We start from the raw sequence: 22,157 nt of genomic DNA, 5'->3' as shown, positions 1-22,157 counted from the left end.
CCCCCTCCCGCTCCGCTGTTGTTGCAACGTTCCACCCGCCGCCCGCCGACGTTCCAAAGCAGGCCGCGGACGTTCCATCGGGCGGAGAGAGAGGGAGCTGCGCCGTGCCGAGCCCGTCGTCCTTCTTCCTCCTCCTCCTCCACCTCCCTGCCGCGGCTTTCCCACGCTTCTTCCCCCCCTCACGTGTCCCGGGCTCCCAGCTGGGGAAAGAAGGAAAGGAGGGAGGGAGAAAGAGAGAGAGAGAGAGAAGCGCTCTCGCTGCTCGCTCTTTCCTTCTCACATGACCCGAGTGTTTGTCCCCGTGATCAGCGCCTCGGCTCCCGTGTCTCCTCCGCGTCCCCTCTACCTCCATCCGGCGTGAGATTTAAAAACTCGTCCCCTCCTTCTCCTGCTTCCCTCACCCCCCACCCGTCCCTTTTGGGGGCTCCCCCTCCCTCCCCTCTTCCCCCCCTTCCCCTTCCCCTCTCCCTCTCCCCCCCCCTCCATGGACATGCTGGAACCCGGTCTGGATACAGCCACCGCCTCCGCTGCTTCCAGGTAAGGGCAGGAGAAACCCCCCCTCCAAAAGCCCCCCACCCCTTGCTGGGTTCCTTGTCTTCCGCGGGGATCGCGGGCTTTCCGGCCTCTCGGGCCTACGGAGAGATGGGGGGAGGGGAGAGAGAGAAAGGAGATCCAGCGACGATCCGCCGCCTCGCCTGCTTCTGCGGTAGAGGAGGAGGAGGTGGCGGCGGCGGCGGCGATCGGGGAGGGTGGGGAGAACAAAATGGACGGTCCTCTCTTTCTGCCCCTGGGGGAGAGAAAAGGGACGCTTCCGACGAAAGGGGGTCTACGGAGGTCGTGAGAACGCAGAGCTGCCAGGTTGAGGGGGGGGAACCAAGCGGGATCTCTTTAACGCTGTGAGGGGGGGGGGGTTCCAACTTATGCTGGCCGAGGTGGGATTGATTGATTGTATTTGTATTTATTTAGTTTGTGCAGGATGACAGGAATAAGAATCCAGGAAATGGGTCCAAGTAAATGGGGACAGTAGGACAGGGAGGTTAGGCACCCTGGTGCACTTATGCATGCCTCTTGGCTTTCGGGGGGGGGGGAAGGGGGCTTGGACGGACTACAGCTCCCATCCTTCCCAATGGCTGGCTTAGGGAGGGCTGGGGGTCTGTATTGCCAAAGGGTGAGATGGGAAAAGACTGGGGGGGGGGAGGACGAGGGTGGGACCCGTCGGTCCCAGATAGGAAATGTCTGGGGCGATCCAGAAAGGAAGAAGAAGGGGGGGGGGCAGGCAGCTGTAGGTTTGGGTGTCTGGTGTTGGCTGTCACACTGGAAAAGGACAGCCAGGCAGAGATTGGTTGGCTGGCGTCAAAGAGGGTGGGAGGGGGGATGTGGAAGGACAGCTCCCCATCCAGATCCCTGCTGTCAAACAGGGATGGGAAGTCCTCAGCGGGAAGGGGAGGCAACAACGGACCTCCAAGGGGACTTTAAAACTGGGGGCCAGTAAACCATTGGTGGTCTCTGAGAAAATTCTGGTGGTCTTCGCAGAAAAATTATTTGCATTTTTTTTTATATTGCACTAAATACTATTTATCTTATTTTTTTTAAAAAAATGCATATTAGAGGATTTTAAATTATGAATTTAGTGGTCCCTGGGGTCCGAAAGGTTGGAGACCCCTGCTTTAAAACACACCCGGGTTCTAGACTCGGATCAGGGATTCGTGTTCTCTTGTGCTATCATGTCTATGGAGGTTCTCGGGCAACCAGATCGTGGTTGTCCCAAAGGTGCTTTTTTTTCAGGGGGCAACTGGACTTCCTGGTTTCTTTTCTTTCGAAGACCTTTCACTTCTCATTCAAGAAGCTTCTTCAGCTCTGATTGGATGGTGGTGAGGAATGGAAGGGTTTATATTTCTTGCAGACAGCTGGACAATTGCATCCTTTTAGAGCTGTGTTTCTCAACCTTGGCGACTTTTAAGTCCTGTGGACTTCAACTCCCAGAATCCCCCAGCCAGCATAGCTGGCTGGGGAATTCTGGGAGTTGAAGTCCAGAGGACTTAAAAGTCGCCAAGGTTGAGAAACACTGTTTTAGAGGGTAGTTGAACCACCTCAGGTGACCCTGAGAGGACACAGATAAACCTGTACCTGCTAAAAGGATGCAAATGAATATAAATCCTTCCATTCCCCACTATCCTGTCAGAACTGAGGAAGCTTCTTGGATGAGAAGCGAAAGGTCTTCAAAAGAAAAAAAAACTTGCCTCCTGAAAAAGCACTTTGGTGCTATCCGTGGTTTCACCTGGCCTACCTTGTGGAGTTGTTAGGCGGATCTCCTCCCTTTCGGCTAGGGCTGTTTGTCAGAAGGGCGAGTGGTTGCAGAAAGGCAGGCGGTCCATGTGGGAGGGGGAGGAAAGCAGCATGAAACTCTGAATAGGGAGGGGGTGGGATGTGGGCTGAGGGCGGATCAGGCAGTTTGAAGCGGTGCTTTTCTCTCTGGGTGTCTTCTTAACCCTCAAAATGCAACCTGACTGGCTTGCACAATAAAACTTAATCTTAGTTTTGGTTCAGATCATTCACCCAGATCTGGGACAGAGAATAATTCTCACATCACACAGCCGTGCTGACAAAGCAATGAGCAGGCCAGGTGACCCGCTTTTCCGCAAACAACCACGCTTTCTTAGATTTATATTCTGCTTTTCACTCAGCATCTCAAAGCAGCTGTGTAGTGCTTTCATCTATTTCTCCTCCTCCCTGTCCCCCCACCACCACCACCACCGCCATCAAGTTTCTGGGTGCTATCATAAAAGAAGACTTAGCTTGGGGTGCACTGGTCAAAAGGGCCCAGCAGAGATTATATTACCCGAGACTTCTCAGGAAACAACAACTGAATGGAAAACTGCTGGTGACTTTCTACCGCTGCACCAAAGAGAGTATTTTAACTTACTGCACCTGTGTATGGTTTGCCAATTGCACAGTGGCAGATAGGAGAGCGCTCCAGAGGGTCAACGTCATTGCCCAGAGGATCATGGGTTGCCCTCTTCCCTCTTTGGAAGACCTCAATAGCTCCCACTGCTTAGGAAAATTCAAAACATTCTTAAAGATCCATCTCATCCTGGATACCTCCTTTTTTTTTGAACTATTACCATCTGGCAGACGGTACAGGGCAATAAAAACAAGGACAACTAGGCTGAAGAACAGCTTCTATCCCAGGGCAGTAACCATATTGAATTCTACTGCATAGTGCAAAATTAATGCAATAGCAGGGGTTTTTCAATTCAATTGTCTGGAATGTGAAGGATGTGTGTTTGTGTTTTATTTTTATAGTTACAATGTACACGGAGGATGGCATTTCATTTACATGTAGGAAGTACAATGACAACAAAGTAAACTAAACTAAACAACCGCAACTCCATGTGGTTGGCTGGGCTGAGACCGTGGCTGAACCTTGGATCTCTTCTTCACCTAGTCCAGTATTTTAACTACTACACCCCACTGCCTTTTTCAGCCACGACTATAGCGTGCCAAAGCAGAATAAAGTGATTGTGGCAGAATCAGGCAGGCTGTTCAAAATTCCTCGGAGGGGAATGAGTATGCTGAAATGCTAAATAATTCAGCCTTGGTACTTTATAGACTTGCTTCATCATTAAAGTGGTTAGAAATAGTAGGAAGGGTGAGGCAATGTTTAGCTCAGTCGTCTTCCGATAGTCTGTAGAGATTCTCAGTCATCCGGGTTTAGGTTGTCCCAAAACTTTTTCAGGAGGCAATTGGACTTTCTTGGTTTTTGATTTGAAGATGTTTCGCTTCTCATCCAAGAAGTTTCTTCAGCTTTGACAGGATAGTGGGGAGTGGAAGGAGATGGATGGATGGATAGATGATAGATAGATAGATGATAGATAGATAGATGATAGATAGATAGATAGATAGATAGATGATAGATAGATAGATAGATGATAGATAGATAGATAGATAGATAGATAGATAGATAGATGATAGATAGATAGGTAGATAGATAGATGATAGATGACAGATAGATAGATGTTAGATGATAGATAGATAGATAGATGATAGATAGATAGATAGATAGATGATAGATAGATATAGATGATAGATAGGTAAATAGATAGATAGATAGATAGATAGATAGATAGATGATAGATAGATAGATAGATGATAGATAGATGATAGATAGATTGACCGACCGACCGACCAACCAACCAACCAACCAACTGATATATACATAGATAGATGATAGATACATAGAAGATAGATGATAGAGATGATAGATAGATAGATAGATAGATAGATAGATGATAGATAGATAGATAGATAGATAGATAGATAGATAGATAGATAGATGATAGATAGATAGATAGGTAGATAGATGATGGATAGATGATAGATAGATGATAGATAGATAGATAGATAGATAGATAGATAGATAGATAGATAGATAGATAGATGATAGGTAGATAGATAGATAGATAGATGATAGATAGATAGATAGATAGGTAGATAGATAGATAGATAGGTAGATAGATGATAGATAGATAGATAGATAGATAGATAGATAGATAGATAGATAGATAGATAGATGATAGATAGATAGATAGGTAGATAGATGATAGATAGATGATAGATAGATGATAGATAGATAGATAGATAGATAGATAGATAGATAGATAGATAGATAGATGATAGATAGATAGGTAGATAGATGATAGATAGATGATAGATAGATAGATAGATAGATAGATAGATAGATAGATAGATAGATAGATAGATAGATGATGATAGATAGATAGGTAGATAGATGATAGATAGATGATAGATAGATAGATGATAGATAGAGATAGATAGATAGATAGATAGATAGATAGATAGATAGATAGATAGATAGATAGATGATAGATAGATAGATGATAGATAGATAGATGATAGATAGATGATAGATAGATAGATAGATAGATAGATAGATGATAGATAGATAGATAGATGATAGATAGATAGATAGATAGATAGATAGATAGATAGATAGATGATAGATAGATAGATGATAGATAGATAGATGATAGATAGATAGATTGATAGATAGATGATGATAGATAGATAGATAGATGATAGATAGATAGATAGATAGATAGATAGATAGATAGATAGATAGATAGGTAGATAGATGATAGATAGATGATAGATAGATGATAGATAGATAGATGATAGATAGAGATAGATAGATAGATAGATAGATAGATAGATAGATAGATGATAGATAGATAGTTGATAGATTGATAGATAGAGATAGATAGATGATAGATGGATGGATGGATGGATAGATAGATAGATAGATAGATAGATAGATGATAGATAGATAGATAGATAGATAGATAGATGATTGATAGATAGATAGATAGATAGATAGATAGATAGATAGATAGATGATAGATAGATAGTTGATAGATTGATAGATAGAGATAGATAGATACATAGATAGATAGATGATGGATGGATGGATGGATGGATGGATGGATGGATGGATAGATAGATAGATGATAGACAGATAATTTGTGTTGCATTTTTGCTGATAATGGTTTTTCTTCCTGGAAGGCTCCTGGAGTGGGGCTGAAAGGCAAAAGGGAAGCAGTATGCTCCCTCCCATATTTGGGCATACCAGATGCTTTGACAAAACACTTACCGTATTTTTCAGAGTATAAGACGCACCAAAGTTTTGAAGAGGCAATTTTTTTTAAAAAAAAAGGTTTTGCACTCTGCAGACCTCCCAAAAGCAGTCCGTTTTTCTTCCAAAAAAAATATGGGGGGCATGAATAGCCTTTAGGAGGCTATGGAGTGCTCCTGGGGGCTGAGGGTGGGCAAAATTGAGCAAAAACCGGCCCGCTTTTCACTCATTACTGCCCTCCCCAGCCCCCAGGAGAATCCTGAAAGCCTCCTAAAAACTATGCACGGCCATTTTGGTGAAAGAGGCAGGGTTTCAGGAGGCAAAAAAATGCTATATTCAGTGTATAAGATGCACCCAGATTTTCAGTATCTTTTTTGAGGGAAAAGGGTGCGTCTTATACTCCTTTTCCCATGTAAGATTGAGATTGTCTTGGCAAAATCTACGAAAAAAATGTTTGTGTGTGTGTGTGTGTCATATACTTCTGATAGACACCCCTCAAAGAGACCAGTAAAGAATTTTAGCGGCTAGTAACTTGGGGGACCAACATGGCTGAGCTTCAAAAATTTTAGCAAGTGGGTTCTCTGCTTGGTTGCAGGATGGGCATGGCCTAGTCAGCCTCCTGCACCAGGGTACAGGGTATACTTTTGCCCTCCCTGAGCTCCAGAGGCTTCCCTCGAGCCTCCTGGGAGGGCGAAAACAGCCTCCCCAGGCTCGGGGGGGGGGGGGGGGATGGAAACAGCCCATTTCCGGTAGGCCCGTTTTTTGCCCTCCACGAGCTTCCGGGCACGCCCTGCACTTACCTGCATTCAAACGGGCCACGTCGGGGCTCCTGGGAGGGGAGGGGCCAGCCAGGAGTGGGATGTGGGGGTTCTCTGAACTGCACAGAATCTTAGCTAGAGGTTCTCATCAACCTCTGCGAACCCCCAGCAGCCCATCCCTGGAAACCCCAAAGCTCAAGAGTATGAAATTCTGTGGTCATGCTTTCTCTATGGACCCTTCTGGAATTGTGCAGTTATGTTAGTTGGCTCAGCAAAATTGCAGCAGTATAAATTGAGAAATATATATATCTATATATCTTCAAGGAAGGCCTTTTTCTCTGGAGTTGGTGTGTCAAAGTGGGCAGACAGCTTGAGTTAGTTTAACTCCCCAAATCCCATCCAATTTGATGGTTCTTTTCAATCGCTTTCCTTTTTTTCCCATTTGACTCTCATTCATTCTGCCTCTCTCCCCCTCCCCTGCTTGTCCTTTAATTATTTATCATATTTCTCTTGTTCCTGGTTGGACTGAACCCCAGGCTATTCCTGCCGCTTCTCATTTCTCCGTCCCTATTGATGTACTGTATTGGGGAGGGGGAGACGTTTCCCTCTCTCTCTCTCCCCCCCCCCAAAATATATATATTTATATATATATATTTTATATTATTATATATTATTATTATATATTATTATTATATATTATTATTATATTATTATATTATATTATATATATATATATAACCCAAACCAACCTTATTTGACAAAAAGTAGAACAGGGAGAAATCAGGAAAGGCCATCTATTATTAGTACTTGCTACTCAGCAGGCACTCTCATGCTGGGATGGGGCGCTGAACTGGCTCTGCATTTAAAACGGCTCTTGGGAATTGAAATAGGAAAGTCTCAATAAATTAGATTTAGGTGAGAAAGAATGACAGTGAACCAACCTCACCAATTCTGGCGTTTTGGGGTACCCCTTTTTCACCACAGAGCCCCCTTTCTGCAGTGAATTGTGGGTGTTAAAGCTGCAAAATATTTAAGAGGTGCACCCAAAATAAGAAAAGACCTCACACACGTAGAGTAGAATAGAATAGAATAGAATAGAATAGAATAGAATAGAATAATTTATTGGCCAAATGTGATTGGACACACAAGGAATTTGTCTTTGGTGCCTAAGCTCTCAGTGTACATAAAAAGACAAGATACATTCGTCAAGAATCATAAGGTACAACACTTAATGATAGTCATAGAGTACAAATAAGCAATCAGGAAACAATGAATATAAATATAAATCATAGGGATACAAGCAACGAAGTTACAAACCCTGCAGTCATAAGTGGGAGGAGATGGGTGATAGGAACAATGAGAAGACTAATAGTAATAGTAGTGCAACCTTAGTGAACTGTTTGACAGTGGTGAGGGAATTATTTGTTTAGCAGAGGGATGGCGTTCGGGAAAAAACTGCCCTTGTGTCTAGTTGTTCTGGTGTGCAGTGCTCTATCGCATCGATTTGAGGGTAGGGGTTGGAACAGTTTATCTCCAGGATGCAAGGGGTCTGTAAATAGTTTCATGCCCCTCTTTTTTTACCCACACATAGACACACCACTGCTAAAAAAGCCAAAGTGTTTATGCATGAGAGATACTTGTGTCACTGTTTTTGTTCCATCAAAGGAGGTTTGTAAACCATTCTTGAACTAGGGAAATTCCTTGGCTGCCTTCTATTGTTTTGCAAACGTTGATACACAGATTTGCAAATAAATAAACACGGGGATTTCCAAATGCAGTCAAAACTGTTAGGAAAGCAAGCATAGGACAACCCCACTTGGAAGGGGGCTGGGGAGGGGCAGAACTTCAAGGACTCAAGTGCCACTCATTCAGCACCGTCATAAGGTTGACTGGCCATTAAGCAAGGATTCCCTGTATTTTTTTTAATTGATTGTCCTATTTCTTTGCGTTTTTAAATGGGGTTCACTCAAGTGACTTGCATCCCTGCCCATCTCATAGGAATAGCTACAACCATCGGTAGCAACCAAACAATCTAAATAATAAATGTCTGAAGTTGCAAACAATAATTCCGTTGACGAAGAAAAGAACAAGGAGCCAATTAGCCATTGGAGCTTGTCCTGCCTCGAAACTCAAAAGTCTAGGGCCGTGATAGCAAACCTATGGCACGCATGGGCATAGTAATTGTCCATGGTGCTCCCTGAGCTCGGCTGTTGGCTTGCAGATACGATGGGACTGATGATGTTACCTAGTGAGGTAATAAAACGTCTGCGCCCAAACAACCAAACTCAAGAGAGCACCAAGGACTCCATGGTTCAACCTTCAGCTAGAGAGATTCTTCCCGATTAGACCGTAATTCTTTCTTGCCCAGAACATCTCCTACTGTCTGAAGAGGTGGCGCAATAAACCACTTTTGCTGGTTGTGCGCATGCCCAAACAAAGCCTCACACACACACCCCACGGATCTCAATATTCCACCCCCCCACCGTTTTGAAAACAGGAAATGCATGGACTAATATCAACCCCCCAAGTTCAACTTTCCCTTTCAAGAGTCTCTGGAAGGAGAAGCAGCCTTAAAGTCCCGGAAAACAGCTATCTTAATCCTTCACTCTTGGCAGAGACTGATAAGGATAGTCAGTTGTTACAGACCAGGCTGAACTCACAAGGCAGAGCACCAAAGGGATCCAAAAGGAAGGTAGGGCAATTACCGTATATATTTGTGGAGAAGCCCATCTGGATAAGCCAACCCTCCAATTTTTTCCACCAACATACCACGAACAAATATGCTGCTGGTGGATAAGTGGTTATGTTGGTTAAAAAACTGGAGGGTCAGCTTATCTGCACATACGCACAGGATATACAAGTACTTTTTTATAAAGTGTTATTATATACACTATTTGCAGACATTTGGTGGAGGAGGCAAGGCAAAATTTTGGGGGGTGAATTTTGGCATCTAAAATCCTCAGCTTATTTACAAGTAAGCAAGAGCCAATTAAACAGGCTTAGAAGAGTCCTTTCTCCTTCTGGGGGTCATATTCCCCAAGGGATGGTGGTGGAGAAATCGGTTAGGGACCTGCGACGGGTGGGTTATGGGTTTATTTTTTACTTCTGCTTCCCTTTCTGCTAAACCAGGGGTGTCCAAACTTGGGAACTTTAAGACTTGTGGACTTCAACTCCCAGAATTCCCCAGCCAGCATGGCTTACTCCCAAGTTGACCCTTGGTTCCTTAACTGTTCCCTTCGTCTGGCAACTCTTCGCATGTGCACACTGGGAACAGGCTCCAGCTGTTCTTCTGCCTCACTGATGTCTGACTCTGAAGGCAGCTGATAACTGTCAGAGGGCCCTGGCCCCGTCTCTGCCTCCGACACAGAGCCCTCATAAGAGCCTTCCTCAGACTCCAGGACTGGCCCATCTTCCTCCCCAACCTCCTCACTGTCCGAATCTACTGCCAGCTCTGCAAATTCACCCTTGAAAGACTGTTTTCTGGGACTTTGCTGGATGTGAGTGAGAGGAATTCGCATTAGCTTCATAAAACGGGGTTTTGTTGGGACACGGAGTCTGCTTCGTGATTTGGTGAAGCCTAGGTCAGAATATGGGGCAACCTGAGACCAGAAGCTTATTTATCATGAATTGTGACCCTGGCTCATACAAAGTCTTTTTTTCTGTGCCAAGTGCTTCATCTTTGGCTTCTGATCATCTTTCGGTGCGAGTGAACTCCAGAGCTGGAGGCTAACATTTGAAGTGCTCTGTGCTGCGTTCCTATAAAACAGGGCAGCAAAACCAAAGCTATTGTGCAGCTTCTGAGTTGCTTTTTGCAGTTGATTGCAAAATGCCTTAAAAAGGAGGCCGCCATTTGGGGTGGGGGGTGGGGAGGGAGGGGGTGAGAGGTTCTATATACTGCTAAAACTTTTCATCTGGCTTATTTTGGTCCTACGGGCGGTTAAAAAGAAACCACCTCTAGGTTTTAATTATTGAGTTCCTTCCCTTCCCCCTATCTAGCAGGAAGGAAATCGAGCTGAATTCTTTTTTTTTCTTCCTTTTGTGTTTCAGCCACGAGAAAGATCAAGAAAGCGAAGATGGAGTTGAGCTACGAGAAGGTAAGGAGAACTCCTGGGCTGGTTCCAGAAATGCCCCAAACACGATGCATGGATGGATGGCATTTCGGCAGCCAGGGGTATCAAAATGGGACCGTATATATTTAATACTACACGTCTTGACGGCAGCAAGAATTGCAAATGCATAACATTGGAAAAAGGAGGAACCACCCAGAGAAGAAGATATAATTTGGGGGGGAAAAATACTAGTGGTCACTAAACTGGTCCTTGGCCCACTGGTGGTTCACAAGAAAATGTTGGTGTAAAAAAGTATTTGCATTTTTTATATTGCACTAAAACAGGGGTCCTCAAACTACGCCCCCTGGGATGGATGCAGGCAATGAATGTTTGTCTTACTGCAAAGAGTCTCCCCCTTCTGGGTCATTTTGGGCAGGTTGGAGGGGGGGCAGAAATTCTGACTTGGGGTCTGCTTCGGCTTCCTGGTGAGGGGCTTTGGGTGAAGGCTGGAGGAAAGCGCCACTGGTGGCGAAGTGTTCCAGTGGGACTGCATCATGGCCTGGAACTGGTTGACCATCTCAGCCCTCTGAGCCTCCAGGCACTCCCGCAGGTCTTCCCTCTGCTTGGAAAGCCTAAGCTCCTAGTCCTCAGTGAGATGCTTCTGCTGAACCTCCTTCTCGGTCAGATCTAATTTGAACTGAGCTGTTTTGCCAACTCTTTCTCTTGGTGGCTGCTTAGCTCCAACAACTGCTTCCTGTTGGGGCCCTAAGGAGCCCGGGTGGGGGAGGCGAGGAGTGGCCAGTAGAGGCCCAGCAAGGCACCCCTCGCCGTGAGTGACATCGAGTTGGCTATGCCCACCCAGTCACATGACCATCTAGCCACACCCACCCAGTCAGTCATTAGGCAGATCATATTAATGGTCCGCGGGATTTAAAATTATGAATTCAGTGGTCTCTGAGATCCTAAAGGTTGGTGGACCCCTGCTCTAGAATTCCCTGGGGGTCTTGTTAAGCTTTCCGTTGGTCATAAAGCAATCAATTGAAATCTCTTTCCTTTCTCGGTCAGGGGATGGCACAAATGCAGAGGAACAGGCAGCAGTGGCCATTGCCAGTGTCCAGCAAGCAGCCTTTGCAGACCATAATATCCAGTATCAGTTTCGAACAGAGAACAATGGAGGACAGGTAATGTCCATGTTGGGAAGGTTGGATTTTGGACTTTGGATGGAGCTCCAGCAATGAAAGACTTCCTTGCCGTTTGAAGACGATGGAATGCAACAGGCCAACGCCTCTATTAAGGGAATCCACTCCCATTTCTGACTCAGTTCATCGCACTTCCCCCCCCCCCCAAAAAAAAGTATTTTGCATTGCGGGAATCATCCCCTAGCGGAGTTCTATTGTTTGACGTCACCTTGTTCCTCCCCCTAAATCCCTCTTCAGCCAGAGGAGTGATATGGCTTTCTGCTGTTTCTCCCCAGGTGACATACAGAGTCGTTCAGGTGACGGACAGTCAGCTGGATGGACAAACGGATGCAACGGGGGCCGTTAGCGTGGTCTCGACTGCCGCTTTCGCCAGTGGCCAGCAAGCTGTTGCTCAGGTGAGGAATGGTTTTCTGGCTAATCCCAGTATTAGTAGTATTGTTACCGTTGGTCACACGGACAACCAGATGTTTAGACTGGAGTTGCTGTTTTGAGCCACCTTCCAAAGGCTCTGGGATAGGCAGATGTTGTTGCTTGATGTTGTCCGAGGATGTAAGCTTGTTCTGAACAAAGCTGCCTTTTGCAAATGACTAGTGGTGAGTTTGTCAATGCCACTAGTGTTCAAGTGGTGCTCCAATTATTTTGGTGTTACCCAAAGGCCCCTAATCGCTTTCGGTACGATCTTTGCATTCTTTTGCCACAGTTGTTCTACGTACTTCTATTTGCAAGCCTTTGCATTTTCTGATTTTTCTCCAGTTCTTTCTCTTCTGATCGAGATCTTAAGTCTGGGGCGTTGTTGTGGCAGGCGCCTTGTCTGTTGAATTCTAAAGCCCCAGAGCACTTTGCCTTCTTCATTTTCGATGACCTATGTCCGTTTTGCAGTTCCAGCAGTTCTCGCTTGCAGACAGATGGCGTGCATGCAAATTTCCCGGCAAGATTTTTCAGAAATGGTTTGCCCCTGCCTGTTTCCTGGGGCTGAGAGAAGGTGACTGGCACAAAATCGGCTCGGTGGCTTTGTGCTTAAGGCGGGAGTAGAACTCACGGCCTCCCACTTTCTAACCTGGTATGAAATAGAAACAGGAATAGAATAGAATAGAATAAGAATTTAAATAGAATTGAATTGAAATAGGAATAGAGTAGAATAGAGTAACAGAATTGGAAAGGACCTTGGAGGTCTTCTAGTCCAACCCCCTGCCTAGGCAGGAAACCCTATACCATTTCAGACAAATGGCTATCCAATCTCTTCTTAAAAACTTCCAGTGTTGGAACATTCACAACTTCTGGGGGCAAGATGTTCCACTGATTAATTGTTCTAACTGTCAGGAAGTTTCTCCTCAGTTCTAAGTTCCTTCTCTCCTTGATTAGTTTCCACCCGTTGCTTCTTGTTCTACCCTCAGGTGCTTTGGAGAATAGTTTGACTCCCTCTTCTTTGTGGCAGCCCCTGAGATATTGGAAGACTGCTATCATGTCTCCCCTAGTACTTCTTTTCATTAAACTAGACATACCCAGTTCCTGCAACCGTTCTTCATATGTTTTAGTCTCCAGTCCCCTAATCATCTTTGTTGCTCTTCTCTGCACTCTTTCTAGAGTCTCCACATCTTTTTTACATCGTGGCGACCAGAACTGAATGCAGTATTCCAAGTGTGGCCTTACCAAGGCATTATAAAGTGGTATCAACACTTCACGTGATCTTGATTCTATCCCTCTGTTGATGCAGCCTAGAACTGGTACCTTAATCGTCACACCAAACTGGCTCTTTTCAATCTATTACCTGCTCTTAAACACAAGAGGGCAGTGCCCACCTTCAGTTCATCAGCAAGTCTACACGTCTCACTATCTTCTTTCCTCTGTTTCTGTAAATCCATTTCTGGACCGTGTATTGATTTCCTAGCCTGCGCGAAGTCTTTGATTTAATGGACTTCTCCTAATGTCCAGCCTCAGCTGTGGGCCTGCCTGCCACTCGCATCACCCTTAGCCAGTCACGAATAAAAAGCCAGGGTTTTATTTGCTGGGCCAGTCTTCCAGTGCAGTAGCGAGCTCAAGTCTTCCCTTGCTCTTTGTTCATGATTCAATCCTCTTTTGAGTATCCAATTATTGATCTTGCCTTGGGTGGTTTGCTGTCACAGACCCACCAATGCGTCTCCTTCTCTTTCCAGGCGGTGATTCAGAACCCTTTCAGTAATGGTGGGAGTCCAGCCACGGATGCTGTCAGCGGCGAAGCCCGTTTTGCATACTTCCCTGCCTCCACAGTGGGGGATGCCACGGCCGTTTCCGTGCAGACCACCGATCAGTCGCTGACACAAGCTGGAGGTAGGGAATCAGGGACACCGGAAAGCTGTTGGAGATGGCTTTGATGGCTCCACACGTCTCTCGAACTACCACACCAACAATCCCCAATCATTCACCATGAAGCCCAGACTAGTTCAATGCTACGACCTAACTAGGGGGTCCATAGTTACCGTATTTTAAAGAGTATAAGACACACCAAGGTTTTGAAGAGGCAAATTTTTAAAAAAGTTTGCATTCTGCAAACCTCCCCAAAACGGCCTGATTTTCACAAAAACAGGGCCATTTTTTTGTCAGAAAGGGGGAATGAATAGCCCTTGGGAGGCTTGTAGAGTGCTCCTGGGGGGTGGGGTGGGGGCCAAAATGAACAAAAAACGGCCCATTTTTCGTGAAAACGCCTGTTTTTTGTCAAGGCATGGATAGCTTTATGGAGGCTTATAGAGTGCTCCTGGGAGCTGGGGGGGGAAGGGCAAAATTGAGCAAAAAACCCGTCTGTTTTTCACTCATTTCTGCCTTCCCCAGCCCCCAGGAGCTCCCTGAAAGTCTCCTAAAGGCTGTGCAAGGCTGTGAAGGGGCAGGGTTTTGGGAGGCAAAAAAATGATGTATTCAGTGTATAAGATGCACCCAGATTTTCAGCCTCTTTTTTGAGGGAAAAAGGTGCATCTTATACTCTGAAAAATACAGTATATTGTATAAGGCAGTGTTGGTGAACCTTTTCAGCACCGAGTGCCTAAACAGGAATACGTGTGTAGGTGCGTGCCCCAGAAACCTTAAGACCAGCTGGCTTGCGCGTGCAGACCTGTTTTGGGGGAATTTTGGGGGACCATTTGCTGGGGCGCTTTTTCCCGGAAAATGGTCTGGGTTTTGGGTGGTTTTCAGGCCATTTTCCGGCGCTCCAGTGCCTGCGAAGACCAGCTGGCAATGGCATGCGTGCCCCTGTGGTGGGTTACAGGTGGTATGCATTGGTATGGGCTTACCGGAGCCTGCCCGGAGCACCGGGTACCGGTACGGTGCTCCGGAGGGCCCAACCGCCAGCCCGAGCTCCTTCCTTGTCCTTTAAAGCCTTTGGCGCATATAGCGCCTGCGCGATGCTCTACCGAGCAGCTGGAGCGTCGCAGAGGCTAGCGGAAGCATCGCTGGCGGCTGCAACGCATGCAAGGAGTCAAAACTTTATTGATGACAGTGCCACAGGTTAAACCTCCGATGGACAAGACAGTAGCTGCGTTTACATGACAGGCTTTACTCAGGCAAATAAACCATCTGACTTGATCTAATGGACACCCCATGTGAAGATTGTGGCTCCGTCCCACAAGTCAATACATAGTAAACTGTCTTAAGCTCAGTTTAGCTCCTGACGTTGGCAAGTCAGTGAAGATTCTGCCTGAAGAAATGGTTTGTTTATATATACATATAAAAACAACCTGTGGAAATCTATAGAGAGAGATCATAGGAGCTGCAGTAGTTAGAATGCAGCACTGCAGGGTACTTCTGCCGGCTGCCTGCAATTTGGCAGTTCGAATCTCACCAGGCTCAAGGTTGACTCAGCCTTCCGTCCTTCCGAGGTGGGTAAAATGAGGACCCAGATTGTTGGGGGCAAGAGGCTGACTCTGCAAACCGCTTAGAGGGGGCTGTAAAGTGGTATACAAGTCTTAAGTGCTATTGCTATATGTTTAGAATTGCCACAGGGTGTAAGCCTATCCATTCCTTGAAACTGATTTTAATTTTTTGGGGTGCGGGGGGAGAGAGTAGAAGAGAATGAAAGAATAACCAAGTGAGGACAGACCATGCTCAGCAGCCAAACTTCAGATTTATTGTGAGAAGGAGGAAAATGGGGAATGTGGGTGGGATGGGAAGATGTGGGGGGGGGGGAGGGGGCAGGGGCAGATGGACAAAAGCATGAAAAAGTCTCTTCATGCAAGCATTTGGTAGTGCATTTTTTTTTCAATTGTTAGTCCTTTATCTGGTGGAGTAACACCTTCTCCACGTTGCTCCTTCAGGTCAGTTCTACGTGATGATGACCCCCCAAGACGTGTTGCAGACCGGAACGCAACGTACCATAGCTCCCCGCACCCACCCCTATTCCCCGTACGTAAAGCTTCGGACACAAACTTGGAAGTTTCAATCGGGGTCTTGCCACCAGGGGAAGTTCTGGACATTCCGCGGTGTGGTTGGGGCTGAAAAAGGGAGGGAGGCGAGCTTGGAAGAGGGTAGAACAGGTGGGACCACAAGCCAGGTAATTCTAGAACATGTTCTGTCGGTTCTGAGATGGGAACGGGATTTCTGAAAGTTGCTGTGCTTCTGACTTGTCCATCTCACTTCCTTCAAATTCTAGGAAAATGGACGGGACGCGGACGCCCCGGGACGAGAGGCGAAGAGCTCAGCACAACGAAGGTGAGCAGAACAGCCAAGCTGGGTGAGCTCTCTCCTATCTTCAAATTTGTGCCCTAATCAGATGAGGAAGGACTGCATTGCTCTGAAACCTGATTGAGCAAGACCATATTTATTTCCCTTTTTCCAATTCTTGGAAAGCACCCTGATGGCGCAGTGATTAGAATGCAGCACTGCAGGCTAGTTCTGCCCACTGCCAGGAGTTTGATCTAGACTGGCTCAAGGTTGACTGAGCCTTCCATCCTTTCAAGGTTGGTAAAATGAGGAGCCGGCAATACGCCGACTCTAAACCGCTTAGAGCAGGGGTGTCAAACTCAAGGCCCGCGGGCCGGATCCAGCCCGTGGGGTGCTTAGTGTCAGGGTTCTGACAGATGCCCTAATTAACTCATGAGCTTTGAGCCAAGTTTCAAAAGAAATCTCGTTCTTTATTAGGAGCAACACATCAGCATGTACCCGGGTGAAGTCAGCTCTGCCCCATGTAATTTATGGCTCAATTATGACCCTGCTCCCCATCCTCCCAGGGTGTGTCATAAATCACATTCTCCAATGGAGCACTTTTGTGGGCTGTAGAAAACCTTCCATTTTCTGATCAGTAGAGCTGGGTAATGGGCCTCTGTGTGGGTCTGTTCCTTTTCCTCCGAGGCCAGTCATTCTAATCCCTTCACATATTGTCAGGTTGCCATGTTTGATCAGCCTCTTACTTTCCCCCCCCCCTTTCTCTCTCTCTCTCTCTCTCTCTCTCTTTTTCTTAAAGTTGAACGGAGGAGGCGGGACAAGATCAACAATTGGATCGTACAGCTGTCAAAAATCATTCCAGACTGCAACACAGACAACACCAAGACAGGGGCGGTGAGGGCCGTTACTGGTGGGGGGAGGGGAGGGGGTACCACAGAAGGAACAACGTTTTGCTTTGCCAAGACCCGGAAGAACAGCATCCCGCCATGCATGTGCGCGCCGGGACCCGAACTTCCGGGTTTCCGTTGCGCACATGGGGGACAGTCGTCTGCTTGTCGGGCGCGTCACCGCACAGGAAACTGGAAATTTGGGTGGTGGCGGTACATGCACGATGGAACATTGCTCTCCCAGGTTTTGGCGCTCCGAAGGCCAGCAGGGCCGCGCGTTCCTCACGGGATGGTTTTGCGTGCCATTTCCGGCACGCAGTGACGAAGAAGGTTAGCCATCGCTGTGTAGGGTCTCCTGCTTGGCCGTGTGTGTGTGTGTGTTTGTGTTGGACTACATGACCTACAAGGTCCTTTCCAAATCTGTTGAGAATCTGATGGGGGATAGATAATTTCATCCCACACAGGAGAAGGCGGAATAATGCAAATGAGCTGCTTTTTCCTGCATTTGCATCACCTGCCCAGTCGTCATTGAGAATTCCTTCTTGGAAGAGTTCCATAGATTTGCAGACCCTTAATTCCTAGTGATGTCTCCTTAGCTGAGGAGAACCTCACACAAAACCTCTTTTTCCACTTGAGAAATCCTGAACCTGCCATGAGTTGGACAGTTTGGCCTAAGCTCAAGAAATTTAAGCGGCTTGGACCTCGTTAATATTCAAATGGGAAGCTACCAGGTTCGTAAGTAAAGCTCTAGGACAGGGGTGTCCAAACTTGGCAACTTTAAGACTTGTGGACTCCAACTGCCAGAATTCCCCAGCCAGCTCTGCTGGCTGGGGAATTCTGGGAGTTGAAGTCCACAAGTCTTAAAGTTGCCAAGTTTGGACACCCCTGCTCTAGGAAGTCAGGGGGTGGTGGAAACAATTTCAACCATCTTGAGGGAGGGGAGTCTGCGATGAACGATGTCTTTGTTGTTTTCAAGAAAGACGCAAAGATGTCACCAGGCACGGAGGGGTTGACTCGAAATAGACTCAATGCTTACTTTTTGATTATGACGGCAAACTCTCTACATTGAGATGAATCCATATTTTAGCCAGCCACAAATAAATAAAGAAGTCCCATCCTAAAAACAGAGCCAATTAAAGGTTTGAAGGCGTGTAAAGGAGGAGAAGGAAGAGATGAGTTTGGAGGCGTGTAAAGGAGAAATAAAAAAGGAACATGGTGGCTCAGTGGTTAAGACGCTGACCATGTCGATCAGAAAGGTCGGTGGTTCGAATCCCTAGCGCCGCATAACGGGGTGAGCTCCCCTTACTTGTCCCAGCTTCTGCCAACCTAGCAGTTTGAAAGCACGTAAAAATGCAAGTAGAAAAATAGGAATCACCTTTGGTGGGAAGGTAACAGCGTTCTATGCACCGTCAGCGTTTAGTCATGTTGGCCACATGACCACGGCGACGTCTTCGGACAGCGCTGGATCTTCAAATTTGAAACGGAGATGAGCGAGCACTGCCCCCTAGAGTTGGGAACGACTAGCACATATGTGCAAGGGGAACCTTTACCTTTTATCTGTATGCATATGCCTACATGAGAGAAGGCAGGTTTGCACTTATCCCACTTAAATATTTATTAATATTATTAACAGATTATAGAATATTAATATTATTAATACATTATTGAGCCTCGGTGGCGCAGTGGTTAGAGTGCAGTACTGCAGGCTACTTCTTCCGACTGCCGGCTGCCTGCAATTTGGCAGTTCGAAGCTCACCAGGCTCAAGGTGGACTCAGCCTTCCATCCACATGACCAGAGAGAACGTCTTCGGACAGCGCTGGCTCTTTGGCTTTGAAATGGAGAGGAGTACCGCCCCCTGGAGTCGGGAATGACTAGCACATACGTGCGAGGGGAACCTTTAAAGGAGGAAGGATCTGAGAGAAGCCTGATGATTTTGGAAGAGCCTTCCCACCATCCAAGGTGGGGCAGAGCAGGAAGCTCAATGGTGGAGCTGGTCCTTTCTTTCTTTCTCTTCCAGAGCAAAGGGGGCATCCTCTCCAAAGCCTGCGACTACATCCGGGAGCTGCGCCAGACAAACCAACGGATGCAGGAGACGTACAAGGAAGCCGAGAGGCTTCAGATGGACAATGACCTCCTACGGCAACAGGTAGCTCAGCCCACCTTCTCAGCCCTCTCTCGCTTTGGAACAGGGTTTGAGACGGTGGCCAGCCACAAAGCCAAGTACAGGCAATCCTCGACCTACACGACCACGACGGAGGCCGCCGTTTCTGTCGTTAAGTGAAACATGGGTTTACAGCTTTGCCCCATTTTGTGACCTTTCTGTTCTGACCTAGGCTTCCCCAGCAGCACAAAGCCGAGTCCTCGTCCCGATAAACCCCTTTTATTTAATTTGCAGTGAATTCCACTTCAGCAAAGTCTTTCCTCTCCCACAGTCTTTCAAGATAGTTCAGAATGACCGACCTTTATCAGGCTTGGAGAGTGGCCAGGCTGAGATCTTTCAGACGCCGCAATACTTGGCAAGAATGCAGGAATGAACTAAATTGTCTCCTGCAAACTCCACTCCCCTTTCGCTCCTCTTTTATTCCCTATGGGAGGGGCCATTCACCGTCCACCTGTGGCCGTACTCCTGAGATGACCCCTGTTCCTTAGCTGTTCCCTTCGTCTGGCAACTCTGCGCATGCCCACACTGGGAACAGGCTCCAGCTGTTCGTCTGCCTCACTGATGTATGACTGATGGCAACTGAAAACTGTCAGACGGCCCTGGCCCCCTCTCTGCCTCAGACACAGAGCCTTCATCAGAGCCTTTCCCAGACTCCAGGACTGGCCCATCTTCCTCCCCACTGTCTGAATCTGCTGCCAGCTTCACTGGCCGCTGGCAGGCCACAACACTTTCCTGCAAAAGGTCACAAAAGGTTACCCCGTGACCCCTGAGCACTGCAACCGCCATAAATATGAGCCAGTTGCCAATCGTCTGAATTTTGATCACATGATTATAGGGGGGGGCAAAGGTCCTCACTGTGAAAAACGGCCCTAAATCACTTTTTTCCAGTGCTGTTGTAACTTTGATCAGTCACTAAGTGAACTGCTGTAAGTCAAGGACTACCTATGGCCATAGTAGTGGTGCAGAAGTCGGGATGTCCTACTTCAGGGAACTCTTCCAGGTCACACGGCCTTGGAGCAAATCTGTAAGTGCGGCCAAGTACAATTTCAGCTGTTGCAGTTAAGCTCAGAACAAGAGAAGAGAGGCAGTTTATATGTTTGCGTGTATAATATAAACCTGCGGAAGTCCCTTTGCGTTCCCAAAATGCGTGCACGCACTTGAGCATACAAGGTGTGTGTTTTCTTCTGGCCAGTTTCTGGCAAAAAAACCATCCCTAAAAACAAATGGACTTGCTTTGTGACACAGTGCCTGCTTTACAGCTATCACAAAAACAGTTACAAAAATCGACATCCCGTTTTGGTCGCCACGATATGAACAAGATGTGGAGACTGTAGAAAGAGCGCAGAGAAGAGCAACGGGGATGATTAGGGGACTGGAGGCTCAAACATACAAAGAAGAGTTGCTGGAAGAGGGTATATCTAATTTAATGAAAAGAAGGACGAGGGGTGACACAATAGCCGAGTTCCGATATTTGAGGTGCAGCCACAAAAAAGAGAGGGTGGTCAACCTATTCTCCAAAGCACCCGAAGGCAGGACAAGAAGCAGTGGGTGGGAACTAATCCAGGAGAGAAGCAATTTAGGAGTAAGGAGAAATTTCCTGACAGTGAGAGAACAATTAACCAGTGGAACAGAAGTTGCCAGCTATGCTGGCTGGGGAATTCTGGGAGTTGAAGTCCACAAGTCTTAAAGTTCCCAAGTTTGGACACCCCTGCTCTAGGTCATAAATCGAAGTCTACTTTTTGGCAGTAACCCCAGTTGCGTTTCCTTTACTCTTGACTTCCGCTTTCCACCCCCGTTTGATAACCTCTCCCTTTCTCCTCCTCCTCCTCCTCTTTATTTCCCACCCCCACCCCCACTTCACAGATTGAGCAGATGAAGAACGAAAATACCCTTTTGAGAGGACAGCTTCAGCAACACGGAATCGAAATGGTGGGCGACACCCCAGGGCAGTAGCCCCCCACCCCCACCCTTTCCTTCACCTCTGCCTACATGCCGAATCTCAGCCTCCCAATTTGTGAAACTGTCGCCTCTGGATGAACCTTGCCTCTTGCTTTGCCTTTGAGGACCGGGGAGGGGGGGAGGGATTGTGTGGGGAGGGGGCAGGAGGGAGGAGGTACAGAGGAGACTTGGGGGGGAGGGGAGGAGCTTTTCTACCCCATACCTTGCTAGTGCCCTAAAAGGTGGCCTCTGGCTTTCTTCCCACCAGGTGCATCTTCATCCCTTCTCACTGTCCTCCCTGTCTTTCTTTCCCTCCCGGGACGTACTAAGATTCAACAGACAAAAACCCTGCGTGTTTTTTTTTTTTTACACTAGGTTTTTAACACGGGTTCACTAACTTCCGTCACCCTTTCCCTGGATGGGAAGTCGAGGTGGGGGGGGTGGGGTGGAGTGGGGGGAAGCACACACCCTTCTTGGCTGTTTTAAAAGGAAAAAAAAAAGAACTGCTAGATTTTTTTCTTTCTTTCTCGTCTCCTTCTGCATGTTTTCGGCATCTTGCTTCAAAAGGGAGGGGGGGCTGTTCTGTTTGGCCACACGACTACAGCCCCCAGGGCCCAGTGTCACAGGTACGTCTGGTTGAAACGGAAGAAAATACCCTTCGGGTCAGGTTGACACAAACACACACGCTTAGCCAGTTTGTTTGAGCACAGCCTGCAGACGGGGAGCGTGCACTGTTTCACGACGAGGTTGGAAAAGAAAACAAGAGGAAAAACTTTTGCATTTGCAGACAACGTGCGTGCTTTTTTTTCCCCATTATCCCAAACAGAATTCTATCTCACTTTCTGGGGACTTGCAAATCAAACCCACGGGATTTTTAGATGCGTATTT

General features: G+C 46.9%; 1 protein-coding gene across 1 annotated transcript; it reads left to right on the top strand.

The window, feature by feature from the left end:
• Positions 1-21,632, top strand: USF2 (upstream transcription factor 2, c-fos interacting). Its single transcript, XM_081962267.1, has 10 exons — positions 1-537; positions 10,456-10,502; positions 11,523-11,638; positions 11,932-12,051; positions 13,810-13,963; positions 15,937-16,024; positions 16,272-16,330; positions 17,082-17,176; positions 19,188-19,316; positions 21,195-21,632. The coding sequence occupies exons 1-10, from the start codon at positions 485-487 to the stop codon at positions 21,282-21,284; spliced, it is 951 nt and encodes a 316-aa protein (XP_081818393.1). The 5' UTR covers positions 1-484; the 3' UTR covers positions 21,285-21,632.
• The last annotated feature ends 525 nt before the right edge of the window (positions 21,633-22,157 follow it).

This window comes from Natrix helvetica (assembly GCF_964273705.1).
Source record: "Natrix helvetica genome assembly, chromosome: 9".
NCBI classification, from domain to species: Eukaryota; Metazoa; Chordata; class Lepidosauria; order Squamata; family Natricidae; genus Natrix; species Natrix helvetica.
Note: the sequence above shows the minus strand (reverse complement) of the source record. Positions and strands in the feature narration are given on the sequence as shown.

Bases quoted from the DNA above. Each gene is read 5' to 3' on its own strand.
- USF2 (XM_081962267.1), top strand. From the start codon at position 485: ATGGACATGCTGGAACCCGGTCTGGATACAGCCACCGCCTCCGCTGCT. The intron at 10,503-11,522 runs GTAAGGAGAACT...TTTCTCGGTCAG, and splicing joins TGGAGTTGAGCTACGAGAAG to GGGATGGCACAAATGCAGAG. The intron at 11,639-11,931 runs GTAATGTCCATG...GTTTCTCCCCAG, and splicing joins CAGAGAACAATGGAGGACAG to GTGACATACAGAGTCGTTCA.